Source organism: Ochlerotatus camptorhynchus, unplaced genomic scaffold, assembly GCF_037179485.1.
Source record: "Ochlerotatus camptorhynchus isolate MF236.1 unplaced genomic scaffold, CSIRO-AGI_Acam_v1.1 ptg000343l, whole genome shotgun sequence".
In the NCBI taxonomy this organism is placed as follows: Eukaryota; Metazoa; Arthropoda; class Insecta; order Diptera; family Culicidae; genus Ochlerotatus; species Ochlerotatus camptorhynchus.
The window spans coordinates 829,478-852,082 of NW_027040831.1; the positions used below are offsets into that span (position 1 = coordinate 829,478).

At 41.7% G+C, this 22,605-nt stretch overlaps 2 protein-coding genes across 2 annotated transcripts; one reads left to right on the plus strand and one right to left on the minus strand.

Moving 5' to 3' along the window:
* The first annotated feature begins 7,416 nt into the window (after positions 1-7,416).
* Positions 7,417-9,281, plus strand: Ccdc114 (Coiled-coil domain containing protein 114). Its single transcript, XM_065231152.1, has 3 exons — positions 7,417-8,488; positions 8,548-8,719; positions 8,780-9,281. The coding sequence occupies exons 1-3, from the start codon at positions 7,423-7,425 to the stop codon at positions 9,003-9,005; spliced, it is 1,464 nt and encodes a 487-aa protein (XP_065087224.1). The 5' UTR covers positions 7,417-7,422; the 3' UTR covers positions 9,006-9,281.
* A 95-nt stretch (positions 9,282-9,376) lies between these two features.
* On the minus strand, positions 9,377-12,687 carry ste14 (isoprenylcysteine carboxylmethyltransferase ste14). The gene is made up of 5 exons (XM_065231153.1): positions 12,154-12,687; positions 11,539-11,800; positions 10,376-10,485; positions 10,206-10,313; positions 9,377-10,142 (listed from the first exon to the last, which is right to left on the minus strand). The coding sequence occupies exons 1-5, from the start codon at positions 12,349-12,351 to the stop codon at positions 9,960-9,962; spliced, it is 861 nt and encodes a 286-aa protein (XP_065087225.1). The 5' UTR covers positions 12,352-12,687; the 3' UTR covers positions 9,377-9,959.
* Between the last annotated feature and the right edge of the window lie 9,918 nt (positions 12,688-22,605).

Here is a 22,605-nt window from a genome sequence, read left to right on the forward strand (position 1 = left end):
TACGTTTTCCGTTAAATCCACCGTGAATACCCATATTCACCGGATCTTATTCCGGCCATATCTCCGGAACCAGTTCACCGATTCCAAAACTTGGGACCCCAAGACCTATCATTTGGCGCCGAGTTTGTCCAAATCGGTTGAGCGGTTGCTGAGAAACGTGAGCGCACTCATTTCGTTACATACACACACACATACACACATACACACGTACACACACACACAGACATGTTCCGATCTCGTCGAGCTGAGTCGAATGGTATATGACACCCGGCCCTCCGGGCCTCGGATCGATAGTCGGTTTTTCAAGTGATATCTATACCCTTCTTTGTAAGAAGGGTAAAAAAAAAGTTTGCAAACACTACCTGCGGTAGAGGTGACTGCCGTAGAACTGATTTTTTTTTGCAGTCATTCACTACAGCAAACGACAAAGGGAACTTGACCGAAATGAAAATGTGGAAAAAAATCAAAACGAAACAGAGTGACTAAACGAGAGAGGATTTTTTACGAGAGGGAGCAAATACTGATTTTTCTACCTATTCGTTACGCTGTGCATTTGGAATTATGAATGCGAAAAGTAGCGTGGAGCAACGGATGGTATACGAAGTACCGCACACAAAGGACAGCTTGAAATTGAATGAATGGTTATGTTGACTGCTCATGAAAAAAAGGACAGACAGAAGCCCTGGTCAAAAGGGAAACGAAGAAGTGGATCGATCAGTACAGCTCTGCCGATCAACGCATACTCACTCGTCTGCGCATTGGTCATACTAGGGTTACGCATGAATTTTTGCTGAAGAAAACAGCTCCGCCAGCATGTGAATGCTGTGGGACCGTTGTTGACGTTCGTCACATTATTCTGCACTGCAGAAAATTTGAAGCGGCCAGGACAAAATACGGAATCGATTCCACAAGCCTTTTTACGGCGTTACGCAACGACGATGATTATGAGAAGCGGTTGCTGAAGTTTCTGCATGAAACCAAAGTTTATCGGAAGCTTTGAAGGGCGAAGATAGAATGGACAGGAAAATGCAGGATATAGGAAGAAAACGAAGCGGAGAATGAAGAACAAGCAAGCGATGCAGAAGAAAAATGAAGTCTGAATGGAAGAAGATGTCGGACAGGAAATGGAAGAAGATGCAGTGGAAGAATGTTACCGATGAATGTTGGAAGCAAATGAGTTCATGAAAAAGATGCTGAATGGAAATCGAAGAAGATAAAGTGAAAAAGGATGAAGATGAAGCAGAAAACGAAAGTACTACAGAAGACACGAATGAGTATGAAGATGCAGAAGAATGAAGATAAATATGAAGCGCAAGGAAGGAACGGAGAAATCGAAAAATAATGTGGAAAAGATATATGGAAGATCATGAAGAATGAAGATGGTGAATATATATATAGAAGAAGTAAAGAAGAAATTTATGGAGAAGAAGTGTAAACCATGAGATGAACATGCAGACGATGAACCAGGAAACGAGCAAACGATAAGAAAGCTAAGTGAATTTTGAATTGTATCGTAAACACTAACAACAACAACAACAACAACAACAACAACAACAACAACAACAACAACAACAACAACAACAACAACAACAACAACAACAACAACAACAACAACAACAACAACAACAACAACAACAACAACAACAACAACAACAACAACAACAACAACAACAACAACAACAACAACAACAACAACAACAACAACAACAACAACAACAACAACAACAACAACAACAACAACAACAACAACAACAACAACAACAACAACAACAACAACAACAACAACAACAACAACAACAACAACAACAACAACAACAACAACAACAACAACAACAACAACAACAACAACAACAACAACAACAACAACAACAACAACAACAACAACAACAACAACAACAACAACAACAACAACAACAACAACAACAACAACAACAACAACAACAACAACAACAACAACAACAACAACAACAACAACAACAACAACAACAACAACAACAACAACAACAACAACAACAACAACAACAACAACAACAACAACAACAACAACAACAACAACAACAACAACAACAACAACAACAACAACAACAACAACAACAACAACAACAACAACAACAACAACAACAACAACAACAACAACAACAACAACAACAACAACAACAACAACAACAACAACAACAACAACAACAACAACAACAACAACAACAACAACAACAACAACAACAACAACAACAACAACAACAACAACAACAACAACAACAACAACAACAACAACAACAACAACAACAACAACAACAACAACAACAACAACAACAACAACAACAACAACAACAACAACAACAACAACAACAACAACAACAACAACAACAACAACAACAACAACAACAACAACAACAACAACAACAACAACAACAACAACAACAACAACAACAACAACAACAACAACAACAACAACAACAACAACAACAACAACAACAACAACAACAACAACAACAACAACAACAACAACAACAACAACAACAACAACAACAACAACAACAACAACAACAACAACAACAACAACAACAACAACAACAACAACAACAACAACAACAACAACAACAACAACAACAACAACAACAACAACAACAACAACAACAACAACAACAACAACAACAACAACAACAACAACAACAACAACAACAACAACAACAACAACAACAACAACAACAACAACAACAACAACAACAACAACAACAACAACAACAACAACAACAACAACAACAACAACAACAACAACAACAACAACAACAACAACAACAACAACAACAACAACAACAACAACAACAACAACAACAACAACAACAACAACAACAACAACAACAACAACAACAACAACAACAACAACAACAACAACAACAACAACAACAACAACAACAACAACAACAACAACAACAACAACAACAACAACAACAACAACAACAACAACAACAACAACAACAACAACAACAACAACAACAACAACAACAACAACAACAACAACAACAACAACAACAACAACAACAACAACAACAACAACAACAACAACAACAACAACAACAACAACAACAACAACAACAACAACAACAACAACAACAACAACAACAACAACAACAACAACAACAACAACAACAACAACAACAACAACAACAACAACAACAACAACAACAACAACAACAACAACAACAACAACAACAACAACAACAACAACAACAACAACAACAACAACAACAACAACAACAACAACAACAACAACAACAACAACAACAACAACAACAACAACAACAACAACAACAACAACAACAACAACAACAACAACAACAACAACAACAACAACAACAACAACAACAACAACAACAACAACAACAACAACAACAACAACAACAACAACAACAACAACAACAACAACAACAACAACAACAACAACAAACGTTTTTAAGACATGACAACGCTTTTAAACAAACAGCTTTACAATCAAATTTATTCAATGATTAATGAGACAATTGAGTGAATAGGTCTGCTAAGTGTGATTGATGAATTGAAACTAAATTTATTCGTTACTACCACCCTTTTCTGTATTTCGTTCAAAACGAAATACCTATACAAAAAAAAAGTTTTTTTTAATGAGAATTTCGTTTTGAACGAAATACAGAAAAGTGGTGTACATATTATCAAGGCATGCTACAGCTTGTGGTAAATTCACCGGTTACTTCTCCATCATCCCCCCATAACCGAGAATTCTACAAATCCCTATTGTTCGTCGTCCAGCTTCAAGTTTAGGGACCGGCACCGCCTTTGTTGGAAGATCTGCTGTTTGAAGATGACTACCAACGTGCTCCAACTGGATAATCTTCTCTTCCAGTTTCTCACGAACAAAGTGATGCAAAATATCATGACACTCACGTGACACTCGTCTTCGCATCAACCGACTACAGATCGTTTTGTCACGCAGTGAGAGTTAGAGCCATGACAAACAACAATCACCAGTAATGGTCGCTGCTCACAAGCAAAACGTTACACTCACTGCTGATGATGAAAAGCACAACGAAAACAGTGAAGACTTCTGCAGTACGATCATGAGAAAAAGCGAAACGACAGAAGAAAATTAAAGCAAAGCCTACGCATTCCAAGTTCGTCTCGGCAGGCGCGACTGTGTGAGTTACAAACAAAGCAGGCAACATTAAACGGAAGCTGTTGGGTTCACTCACCAACACACTCAAATAAGCAAGTAAAGCAGCAACTGCTTCAAAACGAGCATGTTGGGAATGACCAGATCGGTGATGGATCACAACAGACGACATTCATCAGTTGCTCTTTACTTCTTTCGTCAACTTGATGGATGGTCATGGAGAGAACTTCGACGAGCACATTGATATGAATGTACAAAGCGTTATTACCATCAGCTGTTTGATACGATACAATGATACTGCGTGGTGAATATCCGACTTCTCTTTCAGCAATATTCGGTCTTCGCTCAAAAATATCACGTCACGGCTAACTACTACGTTCTGCGCATTAAAACTGTACACCCTATACGCTTTCGAGTTCTCGCTGTAGCCCATGAATATACACCGCTCAGACTTCGCATCCCACTGAAGTCGCTTCTCTTTGGGAACATGCACCATTAACCGATGCCTGCGGTACATAATTCGTGCCTGGTGGCCCCACAATTGGATCTCAAATTCCGAGCTTCATCGTTTGTGCCATCAGAAGCCGATAGATACAGAGATTCGTGAACGGAAGTGGAGGTGGGTCGGCCACACACTACGACGGAGCGGAAACGAAATCTGCAAGCAAGCACTGGACTGGAATCCAGCAGGACATCGCAGCAGAGGCAGACCCAGAGGCTCGTGGTGGCGGAGCCTAAACAGTGAAATTAAGAACGTTGACCGAAATTTGTTAAGTAAGTTAAGTAAGATAGGACAGAATTCTGTGGTACTCCATTTTCCAACTGGTGTTTGCGAGACATATGCCCTCCTACAGACACCTGGAACGTCCTTTCCGAAAGGAAGCTTTGCAGAATATTAATCATCCGACCACGTAATCGCCATGATTTTAGTGTGCGCAGAACTTCGTGTCGCCAGGTGGTATCGTATGCCTTCGACAAGTCCAATAAGGCTATAAGGTAGTGTTCGTCGTGGGTTGGCAGTGATCTTTCCAACTCGGCAAAATATGTATCAGTGCCACGGCCTGTACAAAAAGCGTGCTGACGTTTGTCAAGTCGGCCACTCGACTCTAATTCGGTGGTCAATCGACGATTGAGAATCCGCTCGAACAGCTTCGCCATGCAACTGGTGAGCGATATTGGACGGAAGGCATCAGGTCCGGAGTCGTGGCAGTGCGGTTTTGGAATGGGACGACGACAACATTCCGCTAGCTAACGGGAAACACACCCTCGTTCCAGATTCTGTTAAGAAGTTCAAGAAGCGTCATTTTCACGGACAGTGGCAAAAGTTGGAGTAACGGATACCCAATTAAGTCGGGACCTGTCGAAGCACCTCGCGCTTTGTCGAGGGCCCACAGGAGTTCGTTAAGGGTGATATCGATGTTGTAGACATCATCGGTCGGTGTCGGTGTTTGATCAATGGATTCTCGTACGGCTGCTGTCTTAACCATCTGGAAAGATGAAGAGTAGCTAGAGGTTGCTGATCTTCCACTATAGCATTTCGCTAATTCCTCCGCTGCTTCTTCGGGCTTGTCCGTGAATCCATCTGCTCGCTTGAGCACTACGGTGCGTTGTTGTCGATTGCCGCGCAGAGTTTTAACCGTCCGCCACAAATCGGTGGTCGAGCTAGTTAGTAAGATTTTCGCTACAAAGTTTTCCCACGATTGCGTTTTGGCCTGGTTGATAGCCTGTCGTGCCGTTGCTCTGGCTTCCTGTAATCTAGCCAATGCTTCGTGTGTTGGTCTGGGTCGGAAAGTCGTAGACGTCGCAGGGATCGCAAACATTATTACCGCTTTTGGTCCAACACGACCGGTGGTTCGTGGTATGGATTTAGTCGCTGCGTCGATAATCATTTTGGTGAAACTGTCAGGTCGATTGCCGAAGTGTTACCTGTAGCCGGGTCGATGCGAGTAGGGGAGCCGTTATTGAGAATCACTAATTGTTTGTCCAGAGTTTTTTCAGCAATGAATCTGCCGAGGGCAGTCGACGTTTGTGACCCCCAAGCGAGATGGTGCGCGTTGAAGTCGCCTAGAAACATAACCGGACCTTCCAGTTGCTCGAACAACTCATTCAGTGCGGCCTGACTACCCTGGACTGCACTCGGTGGAATATAGATGGATACTAGTGTTATCTGGATCGGTGATATACGAGCTGTAAAGTGGTATCGATTTGCAAACGGTCGAAAGGTATATCTTCCCGGATAGCAAGGCCTACCTCGTTTTGCCAGTGGTGTACGCTGTTCGATTCTAAGAGGAGCGTGTAGTTCCTTCCAACGAAGTCTGGCTGTAACACATTTTGATTCATCTTGGTCTCCTGAAGCGCTACAATGGAGGGTTCATGGTCGGCGATGAGGAGTTTTAGCTCGTTAATGTTGGCCCGTAGTCCTCGCAGGTTCCATTGCAGGGCAAAACAACCGCCAGGGCGACTATCCGGGGATGATAGTGATGACGAACAAGACGATGATGATGAACTGTGCACTCGAGTAGAAATTTCGACCGGATTCCAGGAGGAGGTAGAAGATGCAAGACACTCGTGACAGGTCCCACCTGCTGCCCCCGGATATCCGCTCCCATCCTTGGAAGGGGGAGGTTACTTCACGCTCCACACCGATTTAGCGATACTGGTTGTTGCGGCGATGATGACGGTGATGATGACGGTATCTCGACGGACTTCACCGGCGGAATGCCGGTTACTAGGATTGATTGTGTGGAGAGAACGAACTTCACCGGCGGTATGTCGAGAGGAAAACTGTATGGGCGTTCTTTCCCCCGGAGCAGACACAAACCGGCTACTAGAAGTGTTCTTGCAAACACTGTTGTGATTGCTAGTGTGCGCTGTTGCTGTTCCCGAAATGGAAAAAGCTTCGTGACGTTGGGGTGAAATCCGGAAAATCCGTTACATTATCATCGATCGCAGAGGGGGAAACTCTATCAACAGGTTGGTGTTGTCATAATGCCTTTTTCCTCCTATTGTCCTTATAGCGATGAATAGAGAAACTGGAAATTCCGTGTACTGAATGGTAATAGTGGGTTCGAATCTCACCGGTGCCTTTAGATTTTTTTGCAAATTTTCTTACACACGTCTGTTACCGATGATATGTGGTTACCTCTCAGTATCCTCTAACTTTCTTATAAAACAATTAAAATTGACTGCAAAGTCGCTATTAAGAAGAATTAGTATAGCCTATTATTGTAGTAATTAGTAACATATTTTTTTCCAGTTTTGTACACCACTCAGCCACCATGTCCAGCCAGCCGAAGATGTCCTCCGAGATGGGAGCGGCCGAGCAGTACGAAATGGAGCAGCTCGCCGAGGCGGAAAGCAACCGGCTGCACAAGCTGCTCCGCAGTCTGGAGATCGAGCGGGCCTCGTTTCTGGATGCGAAGAACAAAGCTATGCGCAAGTTTCGTGCCAACATGCGAACGCTGGAGAAGGAGAAACAGCAGCTGCATCTACAGCTGGACTGCGAGGAGCACGGAGTGCACTCAAAGCGGGAAACGGAGATGGAATCGGTGCTGGAGGTGACGTACGAGAAGCAGGAGAAGGGGAGTCAAAATTTGAAAACGAAAAAGGATGGACTGCGGGAGTTGGAGAGTCACATCCGGAAGATACACCGGGAAATAGCGGAAATTCGGAAGAATGAGATGACCGACATCCGGTACAATCAGACGATTGCGAAGGCGCAGCAATCGGTAAGGAAGCTGGAGAATCGGTTGGACGTAGTGAATAAGAAGGCTGGGGTTGCCATGGCGGAGAATTCCCAACTGAGGCAAACCATCGACCACATGCTAACGGAGAGGGCCACGTTCAACATCATGTGGGAGAAGTTGGTTGCGAAGCTGAACGAGGGAAAGCGTTATATGATGGATTTGATCGATCAAGCAACGTCCGCGTACGATACACGGGAGGAGCTGTGCACCAAGTTGCAGATCTTGAAGGACAAGGGACAGAGCGAAAAGATAACGCACGTTCAGGAGATGCGGGAAATGCAACGGAAATTGGATCACGATGCAAAGCTGCAGGAATTCCTCAGCATCAAGGGTCAGCGGCGTTCGAATGCAGAATTGGAGGAACGGGAGGCCCAGAAGAGGCAGAAAATGCTGGAGAACCTGGAGAAGCAGTACACGGAATACGAGCAGATCATGTCGCGGATTATGGCCTTCTCCGGAGAGGACGACATCGACCGCCTGGTGGCAAAGTTTATCAAGAAGGAGGAGGAGAACTTTGCCTTGTTCAACTACGTGAACGAGCTGAGCCACGAGGTGGAAACGTTGACCGAGAGCGTCCAGCTGCTGCAGGATAAGATCAGTGAGTATAATGGCAGATTTTCCTTCAGTTTAGCTACTTACCCATTTCCTTCAATACAGCCGAGCAAATTGCCATCAACGAATCGAAGGTAAACTCCCAAGATGACAACATTGACGCCTTGCGCTTGGAGGACGAAGAAAGCAAGGAAGCGGCGGACTCGGCCTTCGAAATCAAACAGGTCTGGGACGTCAAACTGGACGAACTGCTCCGAACTGCCGAGCGGATATACAAGTAAGAGCACGCAATCTAGTCAATAATAATCCATTTCAATCGACTCATTCTTACCCTCAGGTTGCTCCTGTGTGACGAGGCACCGATCCTGAACCTGCTGAACAACGAACGCAAGGTTACGCTCAACAATGCCAAGCTCTTCCTGGGAATCATCGAACGTCGCGTTGCCAACATCATCAGCAACGTCAACTACGTGGAACCGACGACGAAGATCCTGGGCAAGAAGGATCGCGTACCGAACTTTAACGTCAAGGAATCGGCCAAGATTCGGATCGATAAAAGCTAAGGTCCTTTTACAGTTCATTATTTACAGCGGTATCGTTTTATTTTGGGTTACATTGGGGGGTTTGAAATAAGTTTAATGAATCTCATTGTGTGATTATTGCGCGAACAGCTTCCTGATTTTGTAGACGAAGTGTTTGTTGCTTAGCGTAACATTGTTCGGTTGAAATGATTTCCTTTTTCTAATAAATACGTATTGGTGTGGCGTGGAAATCATTTAATTTAAATCGACAGAGTGTTGCTCTAACTGACAACTAGTATACCATAAGATAGTAAGTCTTTCCGTAAGCGTTGTGTGAAAAATATTTAGTTTAAATACAATTATACGAACGGTTTGTTAAGATTGTGATGACACTGGAAGTTTTAGTTTACAGGTTCGCAATTTAGGGTGGTATGCACCGAAGAGAAAACATTCACTGCTAAGTGCATGCCAACCTCAATCGCCGAAAGAAAATATTTTCGAGACAGATAATAAATTTACAATTTTCACAGCTCCCTAATCTAATGACTATAGTTTTCCTTATTCGACAACTGTGCTTTTTCGACTTTAAAGTTGAAAATTATTCAACCAATCAGCAGTACGGAACAAAAATGTGTGAGTATAAAAAAAAACAATCGAATCAATAGAAAAAAAAAGTCCTAACACACTCCACTATCACTCTCCCTTTACCCTTTAAACCACCGTCGACTCCTCGTACACATTGTCATAGCTACCGGAATAGCGTCGATTGCGACCGTGGTAAAAACTCCCGGTCATATTCCTACGATCATCCTCGTCCTCCTCCTCCTCCTCCTGGTCACTGTCCTTCAACGTGATCCTCATACTTTCATTCCTTCGCTTTCCTCCACCACCGCTGCTCGTTGCCCATTGGTCAGTCTCATCAGGCAATGGCAGATCCTGTTCGTTCCTATCCCCTTCGTCCCCGTTCCCTTCACGAGGATGATCGTTCTCCAAACATCACAGGTCCACCTTGAAGCCTCTAATGAATGGCAGTCCCGTGGGCACCCGTTGCTGGTACTTGTAGTAATCCTCGCCGAAGAAATTCAGCAACGTGATTTCCTCCATGAAAATCCGATCGTGGAAGAACTTCCAGCTAGCGAGGGTGTAGATGATGAAGCAAACTGGGTTCGCCATGACGACCTGTTCAGGGTGGAGATATTGAAAAAAAAACTGAATTTCTAGGAGGATTATTCAACGACCTACCTGCGTCCCGATTGACCACCAGAACCATCCCACGTACGAAGGATGCCTCATTAGACTGAACACACCGTGAGTTACCAGCTCGTGGCCCTGATGGCGCTCGAACTGAACCTAAAGATTAGAATCGAGCTGTTAGAGAGTTGTGTGATAGGTTGAGGCTCGAAAAGACTTACAATGTGACTGAAATTGTTACTCGCCGTGATCATGGCTAGTTTACGCAGGATTTCTCCAGTGAAACAAAGCACCAAGCCAATTAACCACAACAGTCGGTAGGTTTTGATTTCTAGAAGAAAGATTTAAACTGATTATTACCTAGATTATAATCGGGAAGACTTTTCTTTCTTCCATGATTCTAGAGATTTGCCTAAAATAATCACATTGGCTAAACGTTCCCTTGAAGTCACCCAAAATTCCCCTGGAATATCTTCTAGAGTTTTCGTGAGATTCCCTGAACTTCCTCGTAATTTGCTGAAATTGGACTGAAGTTTCCTAGTAGTTAACATAAAATTTTCTTGAAATTTCCTCGTAGGTAGTTTTTCTAAAACTTCTCAGAAATTATTCTGGAGTAGTGTTTCCATTTCCCGGATATTTTTGGCTACCCGTGAATCGGGAAACAGTTATGGCGATAAGCTCCAACTCGGATTAACTTTTAATACCGTCCCTGTTTGGATGGTCTGCAAAATATTTGCTTAATGTCGCGTTTATTCACTCTGATGTTGACATCAAAGCAGCCGGACATTCTTGATCGAGATTTAATTCGAGGATAATACCGGTTGGAGCTTACCACCATTTTTATCGGGTGACCAGATATACTCTTTAACCTAGTTACTCATAAGAATTGGAACGTCCGGCTTTGCACGAAAGCTTCTTCCGACATGTCCTGGAAGATTCCGCCTTCTTTTCCCGAAAGTTCTTTTCTTCTTTCTCCGGAAATGTCTTCCAATGTTCCGCGGAAGTTTCTTCAAACCTTCCAGCCAGTGACTTTTGGAAAGTCCATTAACTTCTGGAAAATTTCGAGAACCTTTAAGAAACTCTGGGAATTTCAGAAATGTCCAGAGAACTCCATACAACTTAAAAAAATCATCAGTAATATTTCGAAAACTTCTCAAAAACTCAGAGAACTTCTGGAAAGTTTAAAGGATTTCAGGACAGTTCCATTCATTTCAGGATCGTACGAAGAACTTCACGAGAATTGAGAGAACTTCAGGGAAACTCTGAGAACGCCAGGACTGATCAGAGAAACTAAGGGCTAAGAAATAGGATTAGTAGTAATCTCTAGTTTATAAGTAGACAAGTTCGTAGCACCTCAACGACCGTTATAGCACCGAATACTCACCAGGGAAAAAGTATACCTCGACGAAGTACTCCACCCAGCTGGCCGTCGCCGCCAGGGCATAGTGAATCGAATGATTCAGGATGAACGAATCTGGCGACAGCGTTTTCGGATTACAGAACGCTATACCGAGATATTCCGAATAATGAAATACCGACATCAGCGTGACGTACACCCCGAACGATTTGTACTCATCGTCACAGTTTTGGAAGATGATGACCCCCAATGCGAAAACCGCTCCCAAGAACGTTGCTCGAACTGCAATCTGAGAAAAAGAGATTAACATAAATTTAAAACAAGTTCGGAAACAGAAAGCTCCAAACAAAAATAGGCTTGTATGTATTTCAAAGCAAAGAAGAACCGTCCCAAAATAACTACCGCCCAGCTGCCGCCACCGTTTTCCCGTCCTTGATCATTACTTCGAGTAATTTATTTAACGTGAAGTAAACAAAGACGCGCATTGTAAGCTTAAAGGCGAAAACATATTGTAGAACCTTGCTCGTTCGATGAAGTCATCATTTTCTCCCACTGTCTCACCCCATTTGCCCAGCGGTATTTATTTTGAGTCATTCACATACATATCGCCGCTTGAATGCATAATCATTCTATAAATCTCACCTGATAGTCTTTGGTGTTGAATTTCAACCGGATGATCACGTTCAGCACCAAATAGTAGGCACCGAGAAAACCGACTTTGACCCAGAATTGTACCTCTCCGGCAAACACACCCAAATCGAAAAAGATCCACAATAACGCAAGGCTGAAAACTGAACTGGCGAAGCAGTACAGGCTTAGCTTACCTTCGTAGCAAAGCATCGTACAGCACTTTAAACTCTAAATTACTCACTACTGTTTTTGTTTACCAGAACGCGTGAACTTTTTAACTTTAAATTACTGATTTTTATTAGAATATCGATTGACAATAACATACTTCGCACACTCTCGTTGTGCTGTTTTGATTACGTTCTACCTGAATATATCGATCCTGATCGAAAAGTAAACATTGTGCTTTAACAACAACTACAACTGCTTCAAACGAATCTAGTCTCTCAACATTCGACCAACACGCACAACTAACTGCGGCAATGGTATAAACCAAGAATTTTTATTACATTACAATAGATGCTAATTTTTCACAAAATACAACCAGCTGCGACCGATGTATGTAAATCTCTTTTGGTGCACTCACAATTGGCGTTGACGGCACCGTCGAAAAATTTGCTCTTCAAGCAAATATAGACAGTTTCTTATGGGAATTTTCGGTGGAGTGAAAGGATAGTACAAAGTCCGCCATGTTTCACGCACAGTCTGACGTTTGCTTATGGATTTTCTCATAGGAGTAAAGAGCTACAGAGTCGCCGTCAACGCCAATGGTGACGAGTAAATTTGTTATCTTTAGCGATTACGCTGACGTTTCCGAATGCTTGACAGGCAAGCAAGCGGAGGTTTTTATTTTGTCTGTTTTGATTATCGCGTTCTACAGTGACGTACGCCAATATTCGTACCGCTATCGCCCGAAGAACGCGTTACCCACTGAGATGCACCCACCGCTTTTTCTCGGCGGGGTTTCAACCAGTCGGTCTTATAGTCGCTATATTCATAGTCTGGCGGATAGAATCTCGGGAACCAATTGAACCGTCAAATAAGGCATTTTACGAGACAGATCGAGTCAGCTGATTTTATTCTGTTTACTAATTTTGACATTTACTGGCGGGCCGAATATCTTCATTCGCAACTACACGGCCATCAAAAGTGACTCACGGAGTGTGTTTAGCTTGCTTACTTTTGGGTAAATCCGTGGTAAGCTCATACACTCGTGAGTTACTTTTGTTGGCCGTGCAGAGAATCAAAACAAAAATATCAGACGTAAACAATAACAATGCCACGAGCGGCCCGCCAGGAACTGTCATCAAAACGTCTCGTAAAATGGCTTATAGCGGAACCAATCGAGCAAATCATGACCAACAACAGAAAAGAGCACATCAGCTATTGCGAACAAAACTTCGGAAACCCTTTTCTCGTGACTCAAGGCTTGCCTACGCAAACTAACACCATCTTTGGGTTGAGGAAAGTTTCCCCTATCCGATGATGCCGGTAATTTGTGTTCGATTGGCGAGGAAAGAATAATCAACGTTTTGTTTATAAAAGTTGATAGTGCCTTTTCAATTGTTGGTCTACAATATATTGAATTGGTTCCGCTTTTTGATGGATCGAAATTCTATCCGCCTGACTATGAATATAGCGACTATAGTCGGTCTCACAGTTAGAAAAAAGCTCGCTCCGACATTTGCGGACCGGTGACACCGGGAAGTTGGCCCGCATAAACGCGAACCATAAATTGACCTTACCTAAAATGGTTAAAAATTGTTTATAATCCCTGCTAAACTTTAACTGAAATGGTTATGGAACTTTACATGAACGTTTAATGATAAAGTTTCAACCTTATGTATTATGGTTTTTTGGAACTGGACCTTACAAATAATGGGTTGTTAAGAACCATTACCGTTCCAAATTCTTGTTTTCTCCACACATTTTCGGAAAGAGAACTATATTAGAACCTTTTAACTTATGGTTTGAGAACTTTACTGGTAATGGTTATGGTAGTCAGTAAGGTCCACGAATGGTTTTGTAACATCGATCAACTTTATGTGGAATATATCGCGAATTGGTTGCCTGTAATTTACTAATTATCAATTCACGATATATTCCACGTAAAGTTGAGCGATAATACAAAACCATTAATGGACCTTACTGACTACCATAACCATTACCATTAATGTTCTCAAATCATAAGTAAAAACGTTCTTATATAGTTCTTTTTCTGAAAATGTATGGAGAAAACAAGAATTTGGAATGGTAATGGTTCTTAACAACCCATTATTTGTAAGGTCCAGTTCCAGAAAACCATAATACATAAGGTTGAAACTTTATCATTAAACGTTCATGTAAAGTTCCATAACCATTTCAGTTAAAGTTTAGCAGGGATTATAAACAATTTTTAACCATTTTAGGTAAGGTCAATTTATGGTTCGCGTTTATGCGGGGGAGTGAGGAGAAATACTTCGTCACTTTCATTGACGATTGGTCAAAAGACGAGGTTGCCAGCTGCTTTAAGGACTACGAGGCGCAAGCAACTGCCAAGATTTCCCGCCTGCGTTCAGACAACGGTGGGGAGTATGTTGGCAAACAGATGCGTTCGTTCTGCCAGCAGCAGGGAATCAAAATGGAGTTCACAGTTCCTTACACACAAAATCACGGCCTCCCTGTTCGGTAATTTTTTACTGGGTTTTTGAACAGCGGAAAAAGTCAGTAAACTTAAAAAAATTGTAAAAATTGTATAAAAGTGATTTTTTCTTGAAATTTATACAGACTGTGTTCTTATTACATTTATTTGATGATAAAAATAAAATATTTTAAAATTGTTCGTTGCATTACGTGTGACCGTTATTTTCAGTTTACTGACTTTTTCAGCTGTTTGAAAACCCAGTAAAAAATTACTGACCCCAGTAAAATAATCTCTGTGTGTACTCCCCCGAACAAAACGGAGTGAGCGAACGGATGAATCGAACGCTCGTGGAGAAGGCCCGTTCGATGCTGTTCGACTCCGGCATAAGCAAAACGTTCTGGGGAGAAGCGATTGAAACGGCGGCGTTTCTAGCGAACAGGAGCCCTGCTTGTGCGATTGGGCAGAAAGTGACACCAGCGGAGATGTGGAATGGTAAGCGACCGGACGTTTCGAAATTGAAAGTTTTCGGCTCTCCGGCTTATTGCCACATTCCGAAGGAAACCCGTAGGAAGCTGGACGAGAAAAGCTGTAAGGGAATTTTCGTGGGCTACGGTGCAAACGGGTATCGTGTATGGAATGCCAAACAACGACGGATTGTCACAGTTCGCGATGTTATCATTGACGAGAATGCCAAAGCGGAGTCGATCGAGAAGGAGAAATCGATAACAACGATGATTCGTGTATCGAGTGAATCAATTACGAATGAGAGTTCCCAGGAGGAGTTGCAGAGCGAAGGTGGCGATCATAGCGAGTCGGATCATGAAGATGGCTCCGAAGAAGAGGGTTTCGATAGCTGTGATGACACCACGCGCGAAGAGGACAACGATGAAGCAACTCGGATTGATGGTGGTGATGCAAGTGGTGAACCAACAACTGGAACCCGGAACAGGAAGCCTCCTGTATGGCAGCAGGATTATGACATGACGTTCGCGGGATTCGCTTTTGGAGCAATGGAGTACGTCGACAACTTGCCGAGTACCATAGCAGAGCTGAAGAAGAGGGATGACTGGCCAAGATGGCAGGTGGCCATCCAGGCGGAGCTGGATGCTCTGAAGCGAAACAGCACATGGGATCTAGTAAAACTTCCCAAGGGGCGGAACGAGGTGTCTTGTAAATGGGTGTTTAGGATTAAACCCGGGAATGGAGATGAGCCAGACAAGTATAAGGCGCGTCTGGTTGCACGCGGTTTCAGCCAACGTCTCGGTTACGACTACACTGAAACTTATTCCCCGGTTGCTAGAGTAGACACACTGAGAGCCTTGTTAGCTGTGGCGAACAAAGAACGGATGCATATCCATCAAATGGATGTTCAATCGGCTTTCCTCAATGGAGATCTTGCAGAGGAAATCTATATGTCGCAACCCGAAGGCTACGAAGTAGGAGGAGGATTAGTATGCCGTTTGAGGAAGACGCTTTATGGCCTCAAACAGGCCTCAAAGGTCTGGAATGACAAGTTTGACAGTTTCATCACCAATCTCGGTTTTCAGCGTAGCAAGAATGATTCGTGTCTCTACTACAGAAGCCAAGGTAGCAAGATGGTGTTTTTGCTATTATATGTAGACGACATATTGATTATCGGTCACGACTTGAAGCAGATCAAGGTCATCAAGAGCTGTTTGTCGAAGGAGTTTCGAATGACGGATTCGAAGGAGGTATCCTGTTTTCTCGAAATGAAAATTGAGAGGGACATCGATGAGAGAATCATGCGAATCAGCCAGCGCAGATATTTGGAGACCCTGTTAACAAGATTCAACATGTCTGAGTGCAAACCGATTTCTGTTCCGATGGAGTGCCGTCTTCGACTGCAGAAAGGTGATGAATTGAAGCGTACTTCCAAGCCGTACCGCGAGTTGGTGGGCTGATTAATGTATGTTACACTTACCACTCGGCCTGATCTGTTTGCGGCAGTCAATTATTGCAGCCAATTTCAAAGCTGTCCAACCGATGAGCATTGGGCTCATTTGAAACGCATACTGCGGTATGTTAACGTGAATTGGGAAGTCAATTAAGTATGGCGAATCAGTAAAGAAGAAGAAGAAGAAGAAGCCATCAAAGTGTGTGTGAAAAATCACCAATTAGTCAAAAACTGAATATGTGCACAATATGTCTTATTGTTCTGGGAAATATTGCATGACAACATACTAGACACTTAATTACACATATTCCAGCTAAGAAAAGTCACTAAAAAACATGCAGCATTGCTATTTTTATCACACGAATCAATGTTCCGATTCTGCTTCTTCTTGATACACTTGTTGTTGTATCCCTGTTCACTTTTTCCACAAAATTTGTTTCATTCCGTTTTCAAATATCCACTTATAAAACAACTGCTGTACTGCATCACAGCACTTCTGCAACAACTAATTACCTGGTCTGATGTTTATTGTAGCCAAAACTGCACCAATTTCACTTATTTTTACAAAAAAATATTGATTCATGAATCAAACACAAAAAATTCGATTCGTGTTTACTATACACTCTGCATGCAACAATGTGCGTAAGCAATCATCAATCATCACGTCCAGTGATGTCAATTTGCTTTCCAAGAAAATTATATTGAAAATGCGTTTTTGCTTTGAAAATTAAAAAAAAATGTTTTAATAGTCAACTGTTATCACAACATAATATTTTTTTTATTTGGAATTAATTTTTTGTAATTAGTATTAAAAAAAATAAATAAACAATTTCTTAATCAAATTTGCACTGACCATCTGGCCACACTGCCGTCTGACCGTCCAGCTGATTTTGACAGCTTTCAAAATGTAAATATAAACAGTGCGAAATCAACATGCCGCAAGTTTCGAAAAAACGTAAATCAGCGTTTTTAGGATGGATCTCCCGGAAAAAAGCAAACGAACCAGGCTACCGTTCGTTCCGGAGATCCCCCTACAGATCCTGATATAGACGAAGTAGATTACGTGGAGCTGGAAGGCGTAACTGATGAAGGTAAGATTGCTTTTAATACGTTTAGTTTCACTTCGTGATAACTTTTTTTTTTAGAACATCCAGAACATCATACTCTGCGATCAGCGGATACCTATTCAGCAAGCGATCTACAGGAAATTCCAATGTCGTATCACGAAAACCTTTCCATGCTACCGGATCCTGACGATACCGCTTTACTGCAGATGGATGGGAGGCAATTGCAATCTCCGTTTCCGTTAGATGGAACAGAATCCTTTTGGTGCTACCAACCCGAAGCGGATATCGAACATCTCCTGTCCACAAGCCCGACAAGAATCAGAGATGATTTTCCCATCGATCTTGAGCCAGGTACGCCGCTCCTTGCAAATGACGGAGGTGATCATTATTTGGTCCGGTCATCAATTTCCCACGAAAAGCAGATGGGAGACAAACACAACGTCCGTGTCGGAGATCTTTCAATAGACCCTGTCCCACACGAGAATGCAAACATAGGCTGGGAAGAAATAATCCGTAAAGGTAAGAGTTCATTTAATTTTCTCTTCGTATCACTTAGAACGTTTTTCTTGCAGAATATGACACCCAAACAGCATCAGATAGCTATACGACGCGTGATGTAGAAGAAATTTCACTACCGCATTCGGAAAACCTGTTGATGCTGCTTACGGGTCCTGGCGAAATTGCCTTACCGGCGATGGTTGAAATTGAATTACTCCCTCCGTCACACGAGACTGAATTCTTCTGGTCACATCAAGCCGAAGTGAATAGCGAACGCCTCCTGGATACTGATGAGCTAACATCAGGACATATAGATGAATGTCCTCTTGACCTCGAACTAGGTTCACCATCTCTTGCGAGGGACGAAACAGGCCTACGTATAGTTGGGGGAGATTCAATGATGCGCACCGGCAAGTATATGTGGTTGATAATTTCGAGAACTGCACTAATTTGAATACTGTTTTCAGGCGGTCGATTTGAAGAAAGCTTCGCCGCAACGAAACCGAAGAAAGCAGTTTCTTTGACTCGCTCCGAAACCGTGATTATGAGCATTCCAGGAGGTCCTCCAATGAAATCCGCTGAATTAGATCCGTTGGCGGTTTGTAACTGCCCTGCCTGTAAGAAGACTGTCGAGTTCAACCAACGCAGCCAACAGGCACCGACTTGCAAACCATACAATTCCGATTTCGAGCCCCGAAACGACAAATCCATCGAAAAAGTAATGCTGAAAATATACGCCAACTTTGATGCATTAACATTGCCAACTGGAATGGTTACGGTTATGTTGACAAAGAAAAATTGCAGCTTCGATGATTCCAGAGTAAACAAACAATTTCATCTCACACACACAGTGACATGGTCAATGATTATTATCGCACAAATACATAACCGTGGTGATTAATCAAGTGATCCCCCAATTCACCTTAAGCACATCGATGTTAAACATCAGTTCGTCTGCGATTTGGTTCAGCAGGGGCAGATTGAGTTACGGTACGTGTCAACGGAGCAACAGGAAGGGGCGTAAAGTATCTTTTGCGCAGAATATGTAAAAAAGGAGGGACTTCAAATGTTAAAGCAAATGCATATATAGAGGTACCAGACATGTTTCGTAGTGTCAAGTACTCTATTTTGTAATCTGTGAAAGGGAAATCACAAATCGAGTGTCAACAAAATACATGGCACGTTGAGAGATTGAGCTCGTGAGAGAGAATTTCTCTCACAAATTTGAATTTTTTTGGCTCTCTGGGGACTGGTAGTAAAGCAGGTAAAATTGTATGGGGAAAAATCATTTTTATTTAATTGTAGCTTGTTAAGTATTAATTTCCGGGAAAAAACTGAACGACAAAGCCCTTGACTAGTTTCTTTAGGTTGTCGTTCACTTATTTTGACCTGAATATGCACCGAAAGCGAATTATTCCCACTTCTCTCAATTTCTATATGGGGATTTTTATCACTTCCTACCAGCGGAACAACGCCATCTCTGTGGAAAATGGTCGAACAAAATGATTAATTTAGTGGTTTTGTTGCCCCCTCGGTAGAGATGAAATTTTGCGCTCATTTTTATCAAAACAATCACACCAAAATCAGAGATGTCCCATTTTTTAACTACTCGATTAACAACTAATCGATTATTTTTTTGTTCGCTGTGCTGCCATTTTTCCACCAATAAGAGTGCAGCACATGTTTGAAACGATCGATGATGATCCTCTGGAGAAGTTAATGCTTATATCGGCATGATATGGCCGATTACAAATATTTTACTTTTGGGTTCGTTAATCGATTAATCGATTATTCGAATGAAAATCGGCCATCACTAGATGAATGTGAAACGTCATTTCAAATGTAAGGACCGTTTATAAATAATGATACAGTTTGAAAGGGACCGGGTCGAATCACAAATTACGTCCCCACGGTAACTGAAATAAACACGAGTGTTCACCGGTTGGTCGTAGCGCGATGTCAGATCTATGATGGTGTTACTCATGCAGGCGGGTTGGAAAACGAACAAATTTTGAATGAGCTTATTCAGCGAGTTCGAAAAATCGCATTCGCTTTCCATGTAGACAAGGATCGTCGTATGAAAGAAGCTCTCGATTCCGAGAGCTCAAGATGCTCAAAAAGAAGCCGAGAGTTTGCAGGAGAAAATTGTTCTGCTCAAATGATAAACCTTTTTAAAAGTAATCCAAAAATAAACATAATCAACTTGCAATTTCTCGTTGTATTGTGAACTCACTGAGAGAATAAAATGTTAATGATAATTAAGCTTAAATTATTTTGCCATGTCTGCGGTTGTCATGTGGAGTTCCAGAAAGTACGAAACTGACTAATGCATGAGCAGTGCATCCTCAGGCTCGGTTGCCAAAGCAAGAATAATCACTGCTCTGTTACTTTACAATAATTCATATGTTAAGAGAAAGGATCGTCGGTTGATTTTTATTTGGCTGTGAAATTATGAACACAAATTGAGAGCTTGGTGACATTGATTAAATATTCCTATTATTACATAGTAATGAATAGTGAGCCTAGTTGTGAGCAGTAGTTATTCATTATTATATTATAATATATATTTATAGCCCTAGGCCTATTCACATCCTTCGTAGGTATAGTTGGCCATATGTTCTGTAAAAATTGTATTAGTATCAAGTTCTGTTATACGTGCCATGAGTATGCTATTCTTGATATTTTCGAAAGCTTACCCTGCTGCTCATTTTAAACTAACCTTAATTTGCACTACGGTATAATAAAGCACATCACGTTGTAGCTTCTTAGGTTAAAATAACGAAGTTTTGTGGATTGGATTTTTTTCTGAAAACCGACTGGAAAGTCAGGGAAAGTCAGGGAATTTTTTTCGACTTTGAGTCGACACCCTGAAAGAGAAATTCGACGAAGAGAATCTGTCAATGTTACTTAGGACCTAATGTGAATACGCTGCGTGGGAACTGTCATAACTGTTGACTTGGAAAATCACGGGCCTTACTTGTTAATTCGACAGTGAGCATGCATAAGGGCCTATACGCGATGATCGATTCTCTTCATCGATTTTCTCTTTTGTTAATAACTCGCTAGATTTAACGTTTCTCGGTACGTTTGCTATTGCTTTTGATAGCTAATACAACTTGTTACAACTCTGCATTGAACAAATTCTAGAAAATTGTTTCGCTTAGCTGTAGCAACCCGAATAGAAATTTACATTAGCCCAACGTTTGATTTTGATGTCTACATCAGCATCGAAATCAAATGTATGCCTGATGTCAAACATTAGAAAACATTATGATTTAGTTGTATTTAAGCAACGTAACATGGTGTATACATCAGAAATTTTGGAACAAAATTTTGCCATTCTAATGTCGGTCTGACGTCAAAAATTTCAATCTCTTGACATTAGAACCAAACGTTTTAAGGATGTTTTCTGATGTACATTACGTTAGAACTAAACGTTGTTCGGATGTTTTTATATGTAAACGTTTTCTGATGTTTTCTAATGTAGATGTTTCCCGATGTTAGAACCAAACGTTTTCGGATGTTCTCGGATGTAAAAAACGTTAGAACTAAACGTTGTTTAAATGTTTTTATATGTAAATGTTTTCTGATGTTTTTTAATGTAGAAGTTTCCTGATGTTAGAACCAAACGTTTTTGGATGTTTTCGGATGTAAAAAACGTTAGAACTAAACGTTGTTCGGATGTTTTTATATGTAAATGTATTCTAATGTTTTCTTATGTAGATGTTTCCCGATGCTAGAACCAAACGTTTTTTGGATGTTTTCGGATGTACACAACGTTAGAACTAAACGTTGTTCGGATGTTTTCAATTGTACTTCCTGTTTGTTGTTCTCTGATGTTTTCAGATGTACAAAACGTTTAAAGTAAACGTTGTTTGAATGTTTTAAAATGTAGATGTTTACTAATGTTTTTAGATATACAAAACACTAGAATCTTACTTTTCAAATGCTTTCAATTATATTTACAACACATTAGAATTAGTAACATAATCGTGTAAACACTACACACCATTGTTGTTAGATAACATCATAAAAATGCGTACATAACTGTCAATGCTGAAGCTCCCGTTTCCCACCAGTCAGTTAACTGACCTTAGCTAACCTAATGTCATTGCGGCAACTCTCTATGCGGCAGGGGAACTATGCCATTAGCGCGCTAAGAGTTATTAGACCACTGACATAGGCGCCAATTTGTAGGTGACGAGGCACTTGGTGACATTACAGCGAGCTTGACGATTGTTGCAGCATTTTTTAATCAAACTAACAGTTAAGGTGTGTAGTGTTTGCAAGATCATGTTTCTAGCACTAATGCTTTGTACAATTGAAAGCATTGGAAAAGTTAATTCTCATGTTTTGCACAATCA